At 40.9% G+C, this 22,687-nt stretch overlaps 1 protein-coding gene across 2 annotated transcripts in view; it reads left to right on the top strand.

The window, feature by feature from the left end:
• Nucleotides 1–13,647: 13,647 nt before the first annotated feature.
• The window catches only part of ticrr (TopBP1-interacting, checkpoint, and replication regulator), a 41,795-nt gene continuing 32,755 nt past the window's right edge, over nt 13,648–22,687 (top strand). The window contains exons 1-6 of one of the 2 annotated variants that reach the window (XM_072278121.1): nt 13,648–14,312; nt 16,665–16,974; nt 18,881–19,113; nt 19,334–19,574; nt 22,189–22,318; nt 22,419–22,555. In XM_072278121.1, coding sequence (XP_072134222.1) covers nt 13,719–14,312; nt 16,665–16,974; nt 18,881–19,113; nt 19,334–19,574; nt 22,189–22,318; nt 22,419–22,555 — 1,645 coding nt within the window. In that variant the 5' untranslated portion in view covers nt 13,648–13,718. Of the gene's footprint in view, nt 14,313–16,664; nt 16,975–18,880; nt 19,114–19,333; nt 19,575–22,188; nt 22,319–22,400; nt 22,556–22,687 lie in introns of both variants that reach the window. The other variant, XM_072278119.1, reaches the window with a different exon arrangement.

Below are 22,687 nucleotides of genomic sequence, written 5' to 3'. Positions count from 1 at the left end.
CCAGGATTACTTATATGTACTATGAGATGACTGATGAGGCCAGCGTGGGATGATCTGGCTTGACTGTAGATGGTGGGGAGCACTTGGCTTTGTCTACAAAAGCCATCCCCACCACTGAGTACATTTAGATGGTGTGCTGCCACAAGAAAGCAGCATCCATCATCAAGGACCCCCACCATCCAGGCTATGCTCTCTTCTCACTACTACCATTGGGTAGGCGGTACAAGAGCCTTAGGTCCCATACTACCGGATTCAAGAACAGTTATTGCGCTACAACTATCAGGCTCCTGAACCATCATGGATAATTTCACTCACCTCAACACTGAACTGATTCCACAACTTACAGACTCACTTTCAAGGATACTACAACTTGTATTTTATTTTGCAGAGTTGATCTTCTTTAGCACATTGGTTGTTTGTCAGTGTTTGTTTTTGTATAGTATTTCATAAATTCTATGGAATTTCTTTATTTTCCTGTAAATGCCTGCAAGAAAATTAATCTCAAGGTCGTATGTGGTGGCTATACTACCATATGGTAGTGTACTTTGATCACAAGTTTTCTTTGACTTTTCCAAAGAAGTTTATATATAAATATATAAACATACAGTACTGTGCAAAAGTCTTAAGCACCCTAGATTTGTTCTATGGTTATAGATGGTATATCATTGTGGCTGTCTGGGATTACCTGGAAAGACAGAAGCAAGTGAGACAGCCGAAGTCTGCAGAAGAAAGGTGGCAAGTTCCCCAAGACGTTTAGAACAACATATCAGCTGACTTTCTGATAAAACTGCACGACAGTCTAACTAAGAGAATTGATGCTGTTTTAAAGGCAAAGGGTGGGCACACCAAATATTGATTTGATTTAGTTTTTTTTAAATGTTTGCTGCCCTTTATAGTAATTATTTTGAGTTTTAGAAACTTTTCATTTCATTATTCTTAAAGCAACTTCGCTTCACAGAATTTGTTTACATGTGCCTTAGACTTGCACAGCACCATATACATGTATGTATACATACTGTATGTAGATTTACAGTGAAGAATATTCTGACTGGTTGCATCACAGCCTGGTATGGAGTCTTCAATGCAGAGAATCACAAAGGGCTACAAAGGATTATTGACTTAGCCAGCTCCATCACAGGTACAACCCTACCTACTACAGCGGATATTTTCAAAAGACAGTGTCTCGAGAAGGTGACATCAATCATTAGAGACTGTCACCATCTTGGACATGCCCGTTTCTCATTACTATCAGCAAGGATAAGGTGATAAAACACACACACACACACACACACACACACACACACACACACACACACACACACACACACACACACACACACACACACACACACACACACAAATCAGTTTGGGGACAGCTTCTTCCCCTCCACCATCAGATTTCTGAACGGGCAACAAACCCATGAACACTGCCTCACGACTACATTTTCTGTACAATTTGTTTATTTATAGATTTTTATGTCTTTGCTCTGTACTGCTGCACAAAGTAACACTTTTCATGTCATATGTTAGTGATAATAAATCTGATTGAAGCTTTTCTTCTGAACACCTCTGAAAGGCATGGCCTACCCAATGGAGTTCAATAAGTGTACTTTGGGTTTCATTGTTGGGGAGAGGACTCTGACATTGGTTTTCTAATTCTTCCAGTGAATTTGGAGAATTTGGCAGAGACAGTGTTGATGGGACCTCTCCAGGGCTTTAAAGTGCCTGCTGTAGGCAATCTATATCTCAGATTTTTATCATATGACAGGGATCCATGATGCTCCAATTTGTGCTGGGCTTCAGATCTTGGTCTTCAAACTTTCATTTTCTCAGTCAGACAAAGGCTTGTTTTCTGCACACCACAATGATGCTGAATTTTCTCAATGTCTTCGTTAATCGATGGTCCCTATAAATGGGAAGTAGACAAAGTTTTCCAGGATTTCATTGTGAACTTTTATTATAAGGTGATGTTATACACTGGGACCAGATTGGAAGAGGAGCATTTATTCGTGAATTGTGAATGTAAGGTTCATGCTTTTTATGCTTCACTGAACAAATCAGATCAACTTCACCAGTTTCTGCTTTAACCACTGATTTTCAGCAAAGTGACCCAGTACTCCAACACTTTCACCAGAGGCGGTGTAGGCAGGGGAGCAGCCAGAACAGGGTCAGATGTACGGCCAAGGGCCTGCACCAGAGTGTGCCTGTGACTGGAAACTGGGTACTGGAGCAGACTGGGACTGGACCAGGCAAGTGACCAGGAATGTGGAGCTCTTGTAAAACTTGACCACTCGCTACTTGGTCACCATTATTGTGACACTGAGCAGCAGGCCCCGCCAACAAGTGAGAAAGGCAAATTTTGAAAGTTACACACAATGTCTATTATCAGGATTGGATGTAATCCATGATAATGCTGGAATATGCTGTTGAAGACTATAGTTTATGTTTAGTTCCAACAAGACTCTGATTTTAAAAATTCTCATCCTTATTTTCAAACTTTTCAAGGGCTCAAAGTTCATGTGTTTTCCCTGTGGCTGCACGGATATCCTCCGAGTGCTTCGGTTTCCTCCCATGTTCCAAAGATATTCGGGTTAGTAAGTTCACAGTCAAGAGAAAATCCACAGATGCTGGAATTCCAGCACGCACACACACACACACACACACACACACACACAACGCTGGAGGAACTCAGCAGACCAGGCAGCATCACACAAAATGTTGGCGGAACAAAATGCTTGATACTGCTGAGATCCTCCAGCATTTTGTGCATGTTATTAAGTTGCTGGCATGCTAGGTTGGCGCTGGAAGCATGGCGACACTTGTGGGCTTCCCCCAGCACATCCTTGGACTGTGTAGACTGTTGACACAAACAATGCATTTCACTATATGTTTCAATGTATGTGTTAAATAACACACATCTTAAGATCTTATACTCTTTTCTATGCTCCTCCCATTCATGCTATTTGTGCATCCTGATGGAAATCACACCACCTTTGACGGCCTTGCCTTCCAGTCCAAATACTTTATGTCTGGAATTTCCCCATTAAACTTATCTGTGTTCTCTACTTCTCTTTTAATCTTTACGATGTTTCTTAAAAGCTACATATTTGACCAAGATTTTAGTCTCAGGCCTAAAGGCTCCTTGAGGATCAATGCTAAATTTTATTTGATCATTCTCATTAGCTCTCAGAAATACAAGTACACTCATCGCCACCGTGGACTTCAAGCCAGATTAAAGCATTGAGGCCTGTGAGCAGAAACGAACCGGTGTTCAGCCCCCACTGCTCCATGCCAGCCAAGATCCCTCACCTGAGCCCATTCCGTCTGCCTGCACTTGACCCATCTCCCTCTCTTCTCACCACTACCATCAGATGGGAGGTGGAGTTTTGGGTACCATGCTAGCAGGTTCAAAAACAGTTGTCCTACGACCATCTACCTCCGACACTGGTGTGGATGGTTTCACTTGCCTCAGTGCAGAACCAACTACACACTCTGCAGAATCACTTTCAAGGGCAGTGCCTTTGTTATGCATAGCTCATCATGGATTATACTGTATTTCTTTATTTTTTCATGGGTGCCTGTAAGAAAATGAATCTCAATGTTTGATATATTATACATACTTTGATAATAAATTTATTCTGAACTTCAATCAGCTACACCCACAGTATATTCATTTTTGTTGTTGTGAAAGAAAAATCTCCCTGGTGAGTTAGGCACTACCCTTTCACCCCCGACAAACATATTTAAATCAATTCCACTCTGAAGGACTGAATGTTTTTTTTAACTTAATGACTACAGAAGTCCAATACAAGACGAGGTTCAGTAATCTCAAAGCAATCTCCCATGAGGTTGTGACTAACAAAGAAGCTGACCTGATTCAGTACGAACATGGCATCCATCAACAGGATGGGTATGAGACTTCCCAAGAACAAAATGTCTGTCAGATTTCTCAATCCAGTCCTATCAGAGCGCGAATCCACTTCGAAGAGTGAACCCAAGGTCTGGATCTAGCAACTGTGAGTCCCATTTGCTATTGTTTTTAGTTCAACCTTCAGAAATGCATCTTATCAGATGCCAGCTGTTCCTCCACTTTGCTTCCGTGCTGCATCATCCAATGTGTGACAGCAATGGAAAGCACGAGAACAGATGGCACCCTGCGGCCAACAGAGCTTTTTATACAGACTCGCCGAGCCACAGAATGTAAATCGGACTAAAATATTAATAGAAACTTTTGTTTGTTCCCCAATATGAAATACGTTGCCATTAGTGGACGGTTTGAATTTTTCATGCTTTTCAATTAGCAGAGCTGCAAGGTTTACAGGTTAGAAGAGTTTATGTCAAAAATTAATGAAATCAAAATAATTACAGTAGGTTTGTGTAGTACAAGGTCTTAGCGAATGCAGCAATTAATATAACAAGGTGCCCTTATTTACATCATCTGTGCCCACTGCTAATTGCGCCTGATGGTTATCTGCTACTCAAGCAAATGCATTATCTTTGAGAGGCGGCCCCTCATCACTAATTACTTCCAGCATATCAGCACCAGGCCATTTCCTCAAACAAGTACATCAATGTTAAAGAGACCCCTTTCCTGAAATTGTAATTTGTTTTATTTGTTTTGTGACTTGTATTGTCCTGAATATTAAGGCAAGGTGCAAAATGTTAGGTTGAAGAGTGGAACTCTTCTTACATCAGGCAACTAATGATGCCCTGAAGCATTCCCAGACAAGTTATTTCACTGAATACACATATACTAAAGCTCTTTCTACTCTGTCTGAAACAAAGTACACTGAGGTCAGGGGTGGCATAAGTGAAATTCAGATTAAAACTCCTTCTACCCTGTCTGTCAAACACTCTATTGTAAGGTACAATGGAAGTTCTATGGCAACAGACAAAAAAAAATCATTCTACAGCCCTCCAGCAAATATTCCAAATTCCTGCACAAAATTGCAAAGGAAAACTCAGAATCAGGGTTAATATTAGTGGCATATGTCATGGAAGTTGTTGTTTTACAGCAGCAGAACACATTTAAAAACTGCAAGTTACAATAAGAAATAATTATATATACTGTATTAAATAATTAGTGCAAAAAGAGAGCATTCTGGTGTTCAAGGAACTCAGCAGGCCAGGCAGCATCTATGGAAATAAGTAAACAGTCAATGTTTCGGGCTGAGACCCTTCATCATCCTGATAAATGGTCTCAGCCCGAAATGTCGACTGCTTACTCTTTTCCCTAGATGCTGCCTGACCTGCTGAGTTCCATCCAGCATTTTGGGTGTGTTGCTTTGGATTTCCAGCATTGCCAGATTTTTTCATGTTGGTGACTCTGGTGTTCATTTCTGAATAAAGATTAAGTAATAAATAAAGTTTAGATACTAAATAAAACTTGCTTTATCATGATTTATCAACTTCATCTGATCAAGCGCAGCACAGGTTAATAAAAGTGAATTAGTTCAAGCTGAAGTTTATCGTCATTCAACCATACACATGTATACAACTAAACAAAACAACGTTCCTCTGGGACCAACGAGCACAACATAGTACATATAGTCACACACAGCACATATAGTTACAATACAGCACATATACACTGTATTAGCTGGTTGGTGGTGTAGTGGCATCCACACCAGACTTCAAGGTGAATGGTCCCAGGTTCAAATCTGGCCTTGCATGCTTTCCATCCATGCTGGGTTGAGCATCAAGCTAGCAACTCGACCTCATAAAAGCAGACAAATACTAAAGAAATGGAAAGGTTGCCAGGGAGGCATGGGAGGATATTATTTATTATTACATATACTCTGTAGTTACAATAAAACACATTTAGTTATGAAAAAGCACAAAACAGTCACAAGAGAATATTAGCACAAATTTCTGAGTGGCATAGCCTGCAGATTGGTGGTGTGTGGGATGTTGTCCTGCACCCCACCTCTACTCCAACACATTAAGTACAGGTAGATCAGAAAATAAACAAAATATGCTTTTCCTTCTGGAAGGCCAGTGCTCAATTAATCCTTCCTTTGCCACATCTGCCATGAAGATATTTAAAATTCTCCATTAATTTGATCTGAACGAAACAGTGGTAAATTTGTGTGGTAAAGATTCCTTTGCAGCTCTGTGATATTTTGCCATTTTCTGCATCTTGTGACCTTTCTTCATGTCACCACAGGCTGAAGCCCAACAGGAAACTGAAGCGAGACCATCAGGGAACAATGAGGAGATTCACGAAAAAAAAGGTAATTAAATGATGCCAAGCTTGGCTGCTAATTTGTGATAGATGACTCAGTAAAATGAGGGGGGCCCAGAATCTTAAGACTTGGGGGGCAAAAACGAGTTTAGTAGGAATTGGTTTCAATATACAATGGAAGGAAAAGAGTGTTGAGAGCAAGCAGTTAAAACATACCTGATTATTATTAATACTAGCATTGATCCAAATTGCAAGGGATTGATTATTTTGCTTGATATGATGAAGGATGGTGTAAATGGAGTGGGATTGCTTGCATAAGTTCCAGTTAAAGACAGTTCACAGAAATGTATGGTTATTGCTACCGTTCCTTAATCCTGAAGCAATTCAACTATGTTCATCAATTCAGAAAAAAAAACCTCCCTGTCTATTTAATTAAGGAAGGAAAATGCACTTGATTTCATACAGAAATTTGTCTGACATTTAGTAGAAAACCTGACTACTATGTCTCGACAAAACAGACAGTGCACTTGTCAAATCCTATTTGTTCCAAAAGCTTAGATGAACTCAGGCCAAATTATCAAAGGGTTTTTAATTCCAGTGAGCATTTCTCTTCCTGTCCAGGTAAGAACTCTCCTTGGGGGCACTGACATATGGGGTTGCCTCGTTCCTATCTGAGCTGTCATTCCATGCATGTCAAGTAGGGGCTGTAATCCAATTATCCATTAATGAGACAAATGCCCTGTAGCACCAGACCAATTTACCACTGTTTCATTCAGATTAAATTAATGGAGACTTTTAAACATCTTCATGGCAGGTGTGGCAAAGAAAGGGTTAATTGAGCTCTAGCCTTCCAGTAGAAAAAGTATATATTTGTACTACTTTTCAACTGGAGTCTTCCTGTTGCATTCACCGGAAAGATATTTTCCCTGGATCAATCTCGCCTTTTAACTGTTGGTTCCTTTGATTCACTATCTGAGGTGACAGGAAAGAAATTTAAACGGGCAGTATTCCTACAGTAAAGTGCACTGGCAGATTACTGCAAGATCTTCAGAGCACAAAAGAGAAGCTGATATGATGGTATGCCACTACCAAAGGATCACAACGGTGAGTGAACAGGAGTAGCCAGGAAGCCAGTCGGCGATTAAAACCGTTCCACGGGTTACTGACAAACACTTCCCATGTCTGGCTCCTGCCTTTTAATGGGCTGAATGATCCTTCAGCCTGAGGATGAATAGAACCATCTGCTCCACTAAATTACTGTAACAGCCAGAACTGGAATTAATACCTGAGTACTCTTGGGAAGCTGGTGAGGAGTAATTACCAGATCAGGAGCAATGTGCAATTCCATTGGTATGTTTTTATATAATAACTTTCGACAAAGATAAAGATAGAATTGTTTTATTCAATTTGCATGTAAAAGTGATTGTAATATTTGTCAGCAAAAGCATGTTTTATTGGAAAATATGCAAATTTTAAATATTTTTGCTGCTGTCAACAAGGATTACTAAAATCCAGTCAATTTTATTACCTTCAGCAAAGGCATTTTTGCCAGTCCGTAATATCTTCATCTGAATGGTGATAAATCTTCATTGCATAGAATTTTGGTCTATGTGATAAAAGGACATTTTGTCGATGTGAAAACAATAGACTTCACACTATAGTCTTTTACACGTGGTAAAGATCCCCTCCACTGATGTAAGAGAGGGAACTTCAATATTTTGAACAAGCAGCTACAAAAGGCAATGCAATATTTGTCCATGCCAGGACCAAGTGTGTATTGGAAAGGATGTTATCTGTCATAGTTTTCCCAAGCACCTGCTGCCCTTCTTCTGGCATATTGTGAAGGATGAAATATTGCAGATTGTACACTGTTGGAAGTGCATACTACAACCGTGATTGATTTATGGTCGAGAACATGATCATTTAAACCAGTGGGTGGTGCATCATTTCAGTTGACATCCTTATCTAAGTGGCTTTCAACTCCATGAGAGTTCTTAGATCTTCACCCATCTAGGCAATTAGAAAATTTGCAATTTCAAAGTTTAAAGTAAATTTATTATCAATGTACATACGTCACCATATATTCATTTTCCCGCGGGGATACTCAATAAATTCGATAATCATAATAGAAGCAATGAAGGACCGCAGACAACCAGTGTGCAAAAAAAACAGCAAACTGTGCAAATACAAAAAGAAAGAAAAAGACAAGAAATAATAATAATAATAATAAACAATAAATAGAGAACATGAGATGAAGAGTCTAGCAATGGGCAAGTGAAGTTCAGAATCAGAATCAGGTTTATTATCACCTGCATGTGTCGTGAAATTTGTTAACTTAGCAGCAGCAGTTTAATGCAATACATAATCTAGAAGGAGGAAAAAAAATAATAAATAAGTAAATAAATTACACTATACATATATTGAAAAGATTAAAAATCGTGCAAAAAGCAGAAATTATATATGTTAAAAAAGTGAGGTAGTGTTCACAGGTTCAATGCCCATTTAGGAATCAGATGGCAGAGGGGAAGAAGCTGTTCCTGAGTCGCTGAGTTTGTGCCTTCAGGCTTCTGTACCTCCTACCTGATGGCAACAGTGAGAAAAGAGCATGCCCTGGGTACTGGAGATCCTTAATAATGGACGCTGACTTTCTGAGATAGTTGAATGCAGTTTTGCCTTTGGTTCAAGAGACTAATGGCTGAAAGAGTAACAACTATTCCTGAGCCTGATGGTGTGAGTTCTGAGGCTCTTGTACCTTCTTCCTGATGGCAGAAGCAAGAAGAGATCATGACCTGGGTGGTGGGGATCCCTGATGATGGATGCTACTTTCCTACGACAATGGTCCATGCAGATTTGCTCAATAGTGGTGAGGGCTTTATCTGTGAAAGACTGGGCTGTATCCACTAATTTTTGTAGAATTTTCTGTTCAAGAGCATTGGTGTTTCCATACCAGGCTGTGAGGCAGCCAGTCAATATACTCTCCATCACTCATCTGTAGAAGTTTGTCAAAGTTTTAGATGTCATGCTGAATCTTTGCAGACTCTGAAGGAAGCAGATGTGCTACCCAGCTTTCTTTGTGATTGCACTTACATGGGTCCAGGACAGGTCCTCTGAAATAATAACACCGCGGAACTTAAAATTGCTGAACCTCTTCACCTCTGATCCCTGATGATGAATGCTTAGGGGACTGTTGGTTTCCTCCTCTTGAAGTCAATAATCAGCTCTTGGTCTTGCTGACATTGAGTAAGATGTTGTTGCGGCATCACTCAACCAGATTTTCCATCTCCCTCCTATATGCTGATTCATCACCACCCTTGGTTTGGCCTAGGACAGTGGTGTCATCAGCAAACTTAAATATGGCATTCGAGCTGTGCTTAGCCACACAGTTTATATTTAGGCATGGTGCACCTGCTGATGGAGATTATGGAGGACATGTTGTTGCCAATCCAAACTGACAGGAGTCTTCTTACTTTTAAGAAGAGAATGGTGGAAAGGTTTGGAACACAAACTACAACATAGTAACAAACACGCGAAAGCCTGCCAATGCTAGAAATCCAAAGAAACGCATACAAAATGCTGGAGGAAATCAGCAAGTCAGGCAGCATCTATGGAAATGAGCAAACAGTCAACTTTTCAGGCTGAGACCCTTCTTCGGGGCTAAACAATAAGACCACAAGACATGAGGAGAATTCTGAACCAGAGCTCTTCTTCCATCACTTCCGTCTCTGAACCCAATTCTTGGCAGGGATTCCACACCCTATGCTGATGAGCCCTTCTCCCGCCTTCAACCCGCCTCCTCTTTTTGGATAGCCGATTCTCTGCCTGCTCTGGATGTTTTCATCTCGAATTTCTGATAAGGCATCAGCCATCTCAACTTCAGCGCTCTTCTCTCTTCCTGCAACCTTACCCCCTCTGAACATGCTTCCCGCCACTCTCTGTGCACCAATCCCAACCTCACCATCAAACCTGAAGACAAAAAGGGTGCTGTTGTAGTGTGGCAGACTGAGGCCAGGTGGCAACTCTTAGACACCTCCTCTTACTTGCCCCTCAAAGAGGGCCCCACTCCAGATCAGAAAACTGTTTCCAACACCAACACTGAACTAACCCACTCTGGAGAACTCTCAGACACTGCCACTAAACTCATAGTTCCCCTACCTCACACTACTCACTTCTACCTCCGATCCAAGGTCCACAAACCGACTGTTCAGATAGACCTATTGTCTGTCTGCTCCTGCCCCACTGAACCTGTGTCCTTGTATCTCAATTCCATTCTATCCCCCTTGGTTCAGTCCCTTCCCATCTACTTCCACAACACTTCACATGCCCTTGATCTCCTCAGTAAATTTCCTGGCCCTCAACTTTACCATGGATGATTAGTCCATATACACTTTTATCCCCCATCAAGAAGACCTCAATGCTCTCCGCTTCTTTCTTGACAAAAGAACCAACCAATCCCCTTCCACTACCACCCTCCTGCGTCTGGCAGAACTGGTCCCCACCCCCAACAATTTTTCATTTGTCTCCCCACACTTTTTCCAAACTCCAGGAGTAGTCATGGGCCTTCGTGTGGTCTCTAACTATGCCTGCCTCTTTGTTGGCTACATAGAACAGCCCATGCTCGAAGCCTTCCCTGATTATACTCCCCAAATCTTTCTCCACTACATTGAAGATTGCATTGGCACTGCTTCAGTCAGTTCCCACAATGCCAGCTCCTTTCTCTGGACAACCCAAATGCAGGTTTGGTGATAGCAGAGCACCTTCATCCCGTAGGTATGGGTAATCCTGAGCTTCCAGTTGCCTGTCACTTTATTCTCCATCCCACTTCCATCCTGATTTATCTGACTGTGTCTCCTGCATAGTTCTAATTTTGCTCAATGTAAGCCCAAAGTCTTTGCTACCCAACCCATCCTGCTCCTCCGTCTAATAATATTCTGGATCTCAGCTCTACTTTCCTGTTGATTCTCTCGTAGTCCAAATTCTTTTCTCAGTCTTAACTTTCTGACAAAGAGAGGAAAAAAAAAATCACATTACTGCTAACAACAGGAATTCTACAGATGCTGGAAATTCAAGCAACACACATAAAAGTTGCTGGTGAACGCAGCAGGCCAGGCAGCATCTCTAGGAGGAGGCGCAGTCGATGTTTCAGGCCGAGACCCTTCGTCAGGATCCTGACGAAGGGTCTCGGCCTGAAACGTCGACTGCGCCTCCTCCTAGAGATGCTGCCTGGCCTGCTGCGTACACCAGCAACTTTTATGTGTGTTGCTCACATTACTGCTTTCTATTTGTCTTTTATCGCCATTCAAACTACCAATATTAAAACTACCAATCGTCATATTAGGGATTTAATATATCTTAGAGGCTGTGTAGGAACTTAAATTTGACCATAGAAAAAAACAAGTTGCAAGAGGAACTCAGCGAATCAGACACCATTATGGAGGCAAAGGGATAGTTGATGGTGTTTCGAGTCAGGACTCTGCATCAGGACTCACCCCAAAGTGTTGACTATTCCTTTGCCTCCATGGATATGCTTGACCTGCTGGGTTCTTCTAGCAAATTCCAGCATCTGTGGTCTTTTTCTCTCTGAAATCTGACTACCTTTAAAGGACCGTTTAAAATGCTTGCATGAACACAAGTTCTTAAAATAAGAATCATTCGGATGATTTTGATATTTGTGTTCCTGGAGAATGTGATGCATTCCTTTAGGGTTAATGGGGTCACTTTTACATCCAGAAGCTACATCGCATGATGAAGCGTTGCTCAACTGACTACAGAGATATCGGAGATGTTGAAATCTGCATTGTCGTAGATCCATCATCAGTACCCCCACCACTCAGTTCAAGCTCTCTTCTCATTGCTGCCATCAGGAAGTACACAAACCTCAGGACACACACCACCAGGTTCAGGAACCTTTATTTCTCTTCAACCATCAGGCTCTTGAACCAGAGGAGATAAGTTCACTTCCCCATGATTGAAATGTTCCCACAAACTCTGGATTCACTTTCATGTTCTCAATATTTATTATTATTACTATTTATTTTTGTATTTGCACAGTTTGTTGTCTTTTGCAAATTGTTTGAATGTCCAAGTTGGTCTTTCACGGATTCTAATATGGTTAATCTTCGATTATGGATTTATTGTGTTCGCCCACAAGAAAATGAATCTCAAGGCTGTATGCAGTAACATACATGTACTTTGATAATACATTTATTATGTATCAAACTTTGGAGCAACAAGTAATCTGAGCAATAAATATTATAAACAAATAAAGTTATAAGACTATTAAATCGTTCCCCAGTAGGATAAGATGGACTCTTGACCTCACAATCAATCATGTTATGATCCTGCACTTTATCTGTACCTGTTGCACTTTATTCTGCAACATTATTGTTTTACTTTGTTCTACTTCAATGCACTGTGTAATGATTTGATCTGTATGAGGAATGTGCGAGACAAGCTTTTCACTGTATCGGGGTATATGTGACGGTAATAAATCTATTCCGATTCTAAACTGGTGTTGGAACTCGGCTGGTTAGGCAGCATCTCACACAAAATGCCGGAGGAACTCAGCAGGCCAGGCACAATCTATAGAAAATAGGAAACAATCCACGTTTAGGGCCGAGACCCTTCATCAGGAAAGGAACTAAAGGAGGGAAGTAAAAGAAACCCATTCCTGATGCAGGGTTTTGACCCAAGACGATGCCAATTGTTTTTGCTGCTAAGATTCTGCTCTAAGAGTTCCTCCTGCAGATATTCACGTCTTCACCTCTTAAATCCAATTTAGATAAAATTACAACAAAACGCACCGTGTTGAATATAATGAACAGTAAAGATTCTGCAGATCACAAACAAGAGAAAATCTGCAGATGCTGGAAATCCGAGCAACACACACACAATGCGAGATTCTGCAGATGTTAGAAATCCAGAGTAACGCATATAGAATATTGGAGAAACATCTATAGAGAGGAATAAGCAGTCTGATCAACAGCTTCAACCCGAAACGCCGACATCTCCATGGACTTGCTGAGTTCCTCCAACATTTTATAGGCTGTGCTGAATATGGTGCAAATTCCCTTTAAAATGCTGCAGGTTTTTAAAAAGACAAACTTCAGAATTTTAAATACGACAATCCACCAATTGGCTGTGCCTTCAGATTGACTGTTAAACCTTCCAATCAAGAATCAAAAATGTTTCTTTGGCACACAATTGGCAATTTTTCAAAGTACATTATCCAATCAAATATATGTATGGATATGCCGAAAGGCAAATGCCCAATCAATGATTGAGCTAGGAAGTTTCATGGCCAATCAAATACACTAAACTGCCAAATTGCTGGAATGGAACCAATGACATTAGTAGGCAGGTTTATAACTCACCCTATGAGCAGACGGTACGACACATCCTTGACCAATGAGCGCTTGGGCACGAAAAAGGCGCCAAGAACAGTTCATCCAAGTTGAAGAGGGAGATGGCGACGGCGATTCTGTAGCCGTGGCAGATGGCGAGGGAGTGAGAGCTCCCTCGGCCCGGCAGGCCGGCCATGGTGTCGCACAACCTCGCCTTCCTGGTGGACACGGCGGCCTCGGAGCGCGATCTGAGCCCGGCCCTGGTGCGGCGGGCCGCGCTGCGGGTGCTGCTGCATTCGGCCTGTCGCGCTGGCTTCCAGGACGTCCGCTGGGCTTTTAAACTCTTCGACTCGGCGGCCGCGCGTGGTCGCGTGTCCCGGGGCCACGGCCACGGTTTCAGGGAGCTGCGGCTGGAGCACCTGCAGGAACTAGAGGAAGCCCTGAACCGGGAGTTGGGGCAGAGCCGGCGGCGGGGGACGGCGGCCGCCACCCAGACCGCGCTGATCGAGGCCTTGTCGGACTACCCGTGGGACCGGCCCGACATCACCTCCCCAGCCAAGTTGGGCCGCGGGTCAGCGGCCGAGGCCCCGCAGCCCTGGCCTCGCAATGTCCTCTTCCTCTTCGCCCCGTGCCCTCTCTCCCGGGCCGACCTGGGTAGGTTCCTGCAGCTCTCGGTCGCCGACAACTGTCACCAGCTGGCGGAGAAAATCATCCCACCGCCGGTCCGGGCACTCCTCTCCGGCCACAACATCGCCCTGCATTGGGTGGACACTCAGCCCTTGCAGCAGGTAAGCTGTACACCCTGATTTCACAAGCCGCCGCTTTTAAATCTCTGGTGCCACTGACATCAATGAACAAGTACCGGCCTATTGTGTACTTCCTAGTCTAGTACGTGAATTAAATTGCCATGAAAAGTGTGTTTGGAGGAGCATCACAAAAAAACCGGAATTGAATAGGTTAGGACTTTATTCCTTGGAACGCAGGATATTGAAAGAAGGTATGATAGAAGTATACAAAATTATGAGGGAATAGATAAGTAAATACAGACAAGCTTTTCCCTCTGAGATTGGCTGGGACTACAACTAGAGGTCATGGGTTAAGGGTAAAAAGTTTAAGAGGAACATGAGGGGAAACTTTTTCAGTCAGAAGGTTGTGAGTGTGAAACGAGCTCGATCTTAACATTTAAGAGAAGTTTGGATCGGTACATGGATGGTAGCGGTTTGGAAGGCTATGATCCTGGTGCAGGTGGATGGCAGTTTAAATGGCTCGGTATGGGTTAGATGGGCTGAAGGGCTTCTTTCTGTGCGGTACCTTTCTGTGACTAATTCAAACTATACATAACATTTGCCTTGCATTGGGAGGAGGAATGTCTGCAAAAGCATGACGATAGTCAGTGCAAAGGAAAAATAAAGACAATCAAAGTGATAGTGCAAGAAGTGATCTTTAGTGTTCCATTGATGCCATAGGGTTAGGACTGTGCAGGTAGATTCAAAAACTGACACACAAGTAGACTTGTGTACAGATGGAATGAAAAATCTACTTTCAGCAGCATCACAAGCTCATAACATCAGAGATAGTGTATTCACAAGGAAGACGTGTATAGTAAAAGAGAGAATGCTATCAACAACTTTAAAGTTGTCATAGTGTTGCTAATATGATACTGTATTGATTATGGTTGTGCATGTCAGCTCAAGAACCTGATAATTGTAAGAAAGTAGCTGTTCCTTAATTTTAAACATGGGAAATTCTGCAGATGCTGGAAATACAAAGCAGCATGCACAAAATGCTGGAGGAACTCAGCAGGTCAGGTGGCATCAATGGAAATGAACAGTCTCTAGACCTTTCCTACCTACTTGGCTTCATCTTATCACCTTCCAACTAGCCTCCTTCCCTTCTCCCCATCCCGACCTTTTTATTCAGCGTCTTCCCCCTTCCTTCTCAGTCCTGAAGAGTGGTCTTGGCCCGAAACATCAACTGTCTGTTCATCTCCATGGATGTTGCCTGACCTGGTGAGTTCCTCCATTTTGTGTGCGTGCCTGAACCTGGCGGATTGGAGCCTCAGGCCTGACCTGTACCCCCTGCCTGACAGTAGCTGTGAGAATAGGGCATGATTTGGATGGTGAGATCCTTTGGTAAATGACATCTTCCTGACCATTTTATACAATAAAGCGTTTGCCCTTGCTTTTATATGATACCATGGTCTGGGCCCTCTTGTGTCTGTTAACCCCTTTTCCAATCAAGCCTCCTGAATGGAATCTCCAAACCTTAATTACGATTGGAGTGTGGATCACCTTGTCCTGACCCTAGATTCCCAAAGTGGTTACTACTCCACGATCCATCATGGCAAGAGGTTTCCAAGAATGTAATAAGGTATAAATTATTCTAGGACTTGCTCTGGCATTTAGCAAGGAAATGGCTGAGGAAGAAGAAAATGGTTCATTCATGGTAAAGCCACCTTAGCAACAAATGTAACATGCTTACGAACTTGTGGAATTCCTAGCCAATGATGTTCAAAATGGAGAAGGGGCATCAGGGAAAGGCACAGATCACCACGGTGGTGTCTCTTTGGGAATATGTGGAGGCCAGGTGAAACTGCTGGAAATACAGAAACTCTTACCCTGCCCTGTTGAACACAACATGATCCACCTGTCATCCAGGTAGTGACCCTAAGGAGGCTTGACTAACTGTTTGGAATCTACAGAAATGGACTGGCAGTAAGTCTTGCTTGCCCTTTAGAAGAACATTATAGAATATTTAAGAACCTCAAACTACCCTGGTTCCCTGACTTTATTCATCATTTAAAAAAACTCTCATTCCTTCCATGGTTTGCTTTTGAGGCTTTCTATATTCACTGAAAGAATGGTGTAGATCAGGGGTTCTTAACTTGGGGTCTGTGGGCCCCTTGCTTAGTAGTATTGGTTCATGACATTAAAAAGGCTGGGAAAACCCTTGGTATAGATAGAACCCCTCACCACATTTAAAAATAAAAAAACATACTTTGACCATGTAATGTGACATAACTTATGGGGCAGTGAGCAATTTCTTGTTAAAGAATTTGCTGTGCACATTTATGAACATCTGTATGTATGCCTAGTTTTGTTCTGAAATGACATTCTTTAATTTGTTTTCTCTCCATCTAGTTCATTGGAGCTTCTGATCATGTTGGCTACAGGTTAATTTCGGAGGTGATGCGATTGGTTGGTGGGAGCTTAATTCCATTTGCTGCTTTAATGGAGCTTTCACTTAAAGATTCTTATTTACCATTTGAAAAAACTTCACTGGACTCTCAGCTCGGCCAGAATGGAAAATATGCCAAGGAATGTGTAAAACAGTTGAAAACAGTGGATGCTTTATTCCCATTTGATTGCACCATGAATTATTTTGTTAGCATTGATAGTTTCTATCGAAATACATTTCCACTGCAACATGGATTTGTGACTATCACACAAGGTAATTATGATTACTTTGTGATCGCTGCCAGAATTTAGAGAATGTACTTGTGCACTGATGTTTTCCTTTGACACTTTTAAACATGATTTGGGATTATAACTTTGCCTTTCCTATCTTATGTTCTGACATTTAACTGTTTTACAGAAAAATATTAGTACTGTTGCAAAACAATTTCTCAGAGCATACACACAATATAAATCCAGACTTGGTAATCAGCCTGCCTTTAATTAAGTTGTCAGTGTAAGGAAGGTGACATCAGTAGGAAATATTAATAATATGGAATTTCTAGTGGATGTTTGATAATGTACCATGTCATAAGTTTACTGATTCATACGCCACGCGGTCTATTGTATCCATGCTAGTAAAATAAAATCACCCAGGCGGATCTGATCATTCATCACAGCTCTGAATGTTAAGCCCCTCACACCCTCAAACCAACTACAGAATAAAGAGTCTCCAAACATACTTTCCCTCTCCTCTCCCAGCATTAGACAGCAAGACCCAGTCCTCAAAATCTCCTTAGTGTTGACTATTCTTACCCAACCCTTCGGTCTCTTAACAAACTAGCCCGAGTACATGCTCTGGTTCCGTATCCGCTTTTTTTTTCTCTTTCCTGCAGTTTCATACATTTAATTAGACATGACAGATTTCACAGCATAAGGTCCACAAGATGAGGAGTAACATTAGAATGGATAAAAGATTTCTTAAAGAGAAAGCAATCAGAACTAATGAAATATTTTTCAAGTTGGCAGATCATTACCAGTGGATTGCTACAGGGATCATCAGTGAGCCCTCGGTTAAATAAATGGCTTAGTAAATTTCATAGTATTGACCGAGGAAGCAGGACTGTGAGCTGAATATGATGGAGTACTTTTAGCAGAGACAAGGAGCATGTGGGATTCACTGATAGGATCTAGAGAAATGCTGCTATTTGGTAAGAATAGTGGAACAGCATTGATTCTTTTAGGTGCTAGGAATCTTATAAAATTACAGATGGATCTGGAGTGCAAGTTCATGGGTTGCAAAACTGTAAACCTGCAAGTACACCACGCAATTAGGGCAAGTTGGATGTCAGCCTCTAATATAGGAGAGCAAGGGAACCTTGCTGATATTTTTCAGGTTTGGTGAGACAGAGAGATCATTTTGTCTTTGTTCTTGTGGAAGAATATACTGACCCTGGAAAAAATAAAAGTAAATTTACATGGTTGATTGCCAGGGTGAGTGATCTGCCCTTCAGTCATATGAGGAAATATGGTCTGTATTTAACTGGAGTTCATGAAAATGTGAAGTAATCCAAGAAGAATAACAATAGTTGCCATTCTAAAATTTAACCGTATCTGCATTTTCCATTGGAGTTTAAAGGCAAAGTTATGTCTTTGAGATAATGTCGAGAGCTCAACATCAACAGGACCCTCATCACCTAAGACATGCCATCTTCTCATTACTAGCATGAGGGAGGAGGTAAAGAAGGCTGAAGACAGGTTCAATGTTTTAGGAACAGCTGCTTCCCCTGTGGCAGATTTCTGAATAGTCCATGAACTGTGCTTTCCTATTCCTCTTTGTATTATTTATTGTAATTTATAGTAATATATTATTTTTTGCACTACTGCCACAAAACAAATTTCATCTTATTTCGATGATAATAAGCCTGATTCGAATACTTTCCCTAATCCTGAGCAATTTTTAATTCTCAGTATAAACTCTCAGAGGCAGATCCATGTCTTGATCTCCATGGAGATTTGTATGTGTAATCATCAATGTAAATCATAACAACTGACTAAATTTGAACTTTAGGTTATTTCTAATGGATGTTACAAGATGTTATTTAAATGGAAGTTCTTCTAGCAGTGATTTCACTATTTATTTTGAGTGTTGTGTATATGTAAAAATATCTGTTTGTGAACAGGAGGGCAGAAGATTTGCTGTCCTATCACTTTGGAACCAATTTCCTGTACACAGGAATACCTGACCGATTCAGTGAACATTATAGTGAAAGGAGTTATGAGGAATTGGAATCCAAAAAGAGGTGACTTGTCTACACATTCTTGGGTCTTGCAACAACATGAACAGAAAGAAACTAAAGATAGCAGTCTCCTTCAACGACTTCTGCAGAAAATGGCTTACAGTGAATTGCACATGGTGGGTACTTTGTTTTGGTAAGAAAGATTTGTTGATGTCTGTGTACTACTGTCATGTTGGAATGATATCACAGGAAATATAGTACTTGATGTTTACTATTTGTAGCTTGTTTTAAATCTTGCATTGTGTTGCATAACATTACTCATATTAAAGCTGTAGCCTTGGGGAAAAATAATGACAAGTACTTAATAACGTGAACATTATGGTATTAATTTTACAGGTTGCTGATATAGAGATGACTAATGATCGCCTACCCACATGTACAGGAATACTGTCTCCCTTGCATCGTAGTACTGCAATTGTCACACTAATTCAGGCACACTCACCAGAGTTTGAGGAGCTTCTCTTGCAGGCAGGCATAACAGAAAGGAGCCAGGAAATGCCCTCTGAACTCTCACACATTGTGGACAAAGCCCTGAAGCTCATTTCTGACAGTCCTGAAGAATGTTTGACAAGTTCAGGTGAGCAAAGTAGCAATAATAATTGCAAATTTTTGATGATTGCATTCCCTGTGGTCTGTAATGAGGATGTAATTCTTCTGTTATTCCTGAACTTGAACATTCAGATTCTGAATTTTAAACTTGAGTGAGGGTCTACAGTAGATTTTGTGGGTAAAGATTGTATGTGGCATTGATTTGCTTCAGTGCTTTAATTGTGTACCGTTTTGACCACAGGAATCTGCTTCGTCATCTTCTATTACGAGGCAAATTGAGGTGACCATACAATGAGTTATTTGATCTGATTTTAAATCTAAGGATGCATATTTCATTAGAAGAGTTAAGAATTGATGTCTTTTGATGCTACATAAAAATGGTCAAGAGAAAACGAAATATTTCTTCAATCCTTCGCTTCTGCAGTTAGAGGTTTCCACCTGCTTGAAAAGAGCCCAAGAGGAACAGGTTGAGCTACCTCTACAACTATGACTTGGTAGAACTAAAATTTATGGTGATGAAGCTCACTTGTAGCTAAAATTAACTCCTGAGCAAGGACCTGGACCTGCTGCAATTTGCCTACTACCACAACAGATCTAAAGATGAGTTATTGAGTCTCCGCTCACTTTGGAGCCCCCTGGACAACAGCAGCATGTACATCTATTGCATCATGGTATTCAAAGCCATCATCTCCTCACTACTAATCAACAAGCTTCAAGATCTGGGCCTCTACCACACCTGCACTGAATCCTCAACTTCCTCATTGGGAGACCTCAGACAGTATAGATAAGTAATGCATATCCTCCTCAATCAACACAGGCCCACATCAAGAATATGAGCTTAGCCCACTGCTCTACTTTCTACACTCAAGATTGTGTGGCAAGGCAAATACCATTTATAAATTCACTGATGGCAGAATCTCAGACGGCAAGAGGGAGTCGTACAGGAGTAACAGAAGATCAGCTGGTTGAGTGGTGTCACAGAACAACCTCACACTCAGCATCAACAAACTGAATTAGTAGTGGACTTCAGAAAGGGAAAGTCGGAGAACATGCACCAGTCCTCATTGAGGGGGTCATTGGTGGAAAAGGTGAACAGCTTCAAGTTCCTCAACAGCAACATCTCAGAGGATATATCTGGGATCCAAAACATTGATGCAATCACAAAGAAGACCGTATGCCAGTGGCTGTACTTCAGGAGTTTGTGGAGATTTGGGAAGTCACCAAAGATCGAAGATTTCTACAAATGTACGGTGGAGTGCATATTGTCTATTGGTTGACAACCTTTAGGGATCCTCCAATATGTAGAATATCAAGATGCTGCGGAGTATTATAGACTCAGCCAACTCCATTTTAGTACAGCCCTCCCCGCTATGGAGGACATCTTGTAAAGGTGGTGCCTCACTGTAGTGCTTCTGCAAAAGAGCAAATGTCAGGATGTGCATTGGTGATAATAAACCTGAGTCTGAGTTCGTGGGAATGTATGCCATTTGAGTTGTCAAGGTGATCTGTGCATTTTACTTTTATATTCATTGCTGATACTGGTACGATTTGTTCACTGTATGTTGGATGGCTTGTGACAATTGCAGAATTTTTTAACTGCTGCTCTAACTGTTGGGCCGCATAATTTCTGACATCTGTCTTCTAATTTTTGATTTTTTTTCTTCTTTTGCAATTGTTTCCCTTGAGGCAATGGTGCTTAATCAATCCAAATTTATTTTCCAAATCAAGGATGTAGGTAATTGGACAGCAATGCAGCAAAGCATGTAATATTTGAGGTAATTGTTTTGTGTAGTCACTGGAATAGGAAATCAAGAAAGTTAAATCTTTCCAAATTACACTGAAATAGAAGCTAATTGACTTTGGTTGAACTGTTTAGTTCCTATATTACTTGCCAATTTAAAAATTGTTATTTAACATTTTATGTTTAAAAGCAATTGTGAAATCGAGTTCACAGTGTTGTCTGGGTTTGTTTGATACCTATTTGATGTTAAAAGTGGTGATATTTGGCAAGGTTATATGCCATTGTTATTCTCTGGAATCCGTTCTAGTTGAGGGGTGGGGAATTAATGTATGGTAACCCTATTTTAATAAAAACATAAATGAAGTCACTGGAATAATAACTACTTCAAATGAAATATTAATGCTAAATTCATCTTCTATAACAACAATTAAATCACGATTGCACATCTTTACAAGATGAATTCAGAAGACCAAGTAGATAACTTAACATTTTTCTATTATATTGTCTCAAATTTATATAAACTAGCATCAAACGTGCAAATTGTGCAAACGTTGACTGTTGAAAAATCTGTGACTGATTAAGCATTTAATACTGTACACATTTAAACATAGCAAAGAATTGGTGTTGCAGTCTGGTCCCAAAGCCAAATTTGTCCAAGGGTTTCATAATCTCAGCATTCCTTTGAAATTTTTACAACTCATCTGAGGTAACCATTGTCACCCAGTCACTACCCACTTGAATCATGTGCTTGTATAGTTTGTGGCTTGGATTTATCTGCTCCCTTTTCAGGTATTTCAGTAATATGACCATCGCTTCATCATTGTGTTCAGCTTCAGGCACTCCAGCTTTGTCATGTGGTATAAAGCAAAAAAATTAAAAGTAATTTTCTTCCTTCCAAAAGATGTTACTGTTCCAGACTGGGTGCACTTGGAGTTGTCTGAGACCTCCCATGAAAATATTTCCTTTGTTGAAGGGTGGTTTCCATTATCTGAATTATCAGGAGCAAGCTCCAGTCTAATGAAATCATTCAGGTAAATTATTAAAATCACTTCAGTTCTTGAAATAACAAGTAGTTGAATCATTCTTAAAAAAAATAAACTTAAATGTTTATAGATGTTGTTTTTCTATTAGATCAATTGAAGCCATGGATAACAAAGAGGACGTAGACTCTGAACTTGCTCTAACTGGTCAATTAGCTGAGTTTTACCAGAGGAAAGCTGCAGATGAAGCTGGAGCAAATATAGAGCATAAAGATAAAAGAAGAAGATGTAAGTGTTTTCTGTGACTTAAAATATGTTGCTGTGAATTTTTACTTATGATGCATCTTCTCTGAACTCCCACTATTGTGGTTGGGTTATTTGATTATTTCACCATTTTATGGTATGAATACTATATATGAA

This window comes from Mobula birostris, chromosome 14 (assembly GCF_030028105.1).
Source record: "Mobula birostris isolate sMobBir1 chromosome 14, sMobBir1.hap1, whole genome shotgun sequence".
Classification (NCBI taxonomy): domain Eukaryota; kingdom Metazoa; phylum Chordata; class Chondrichthyes; order Myliobatiformes; family Myliobatidae; genus Mobula; species Mobula birostris.
Note: the sequence above shows the minus strand (reverse complement) of the source record. Positions and strands in the feature narration are given on the sequence as shown.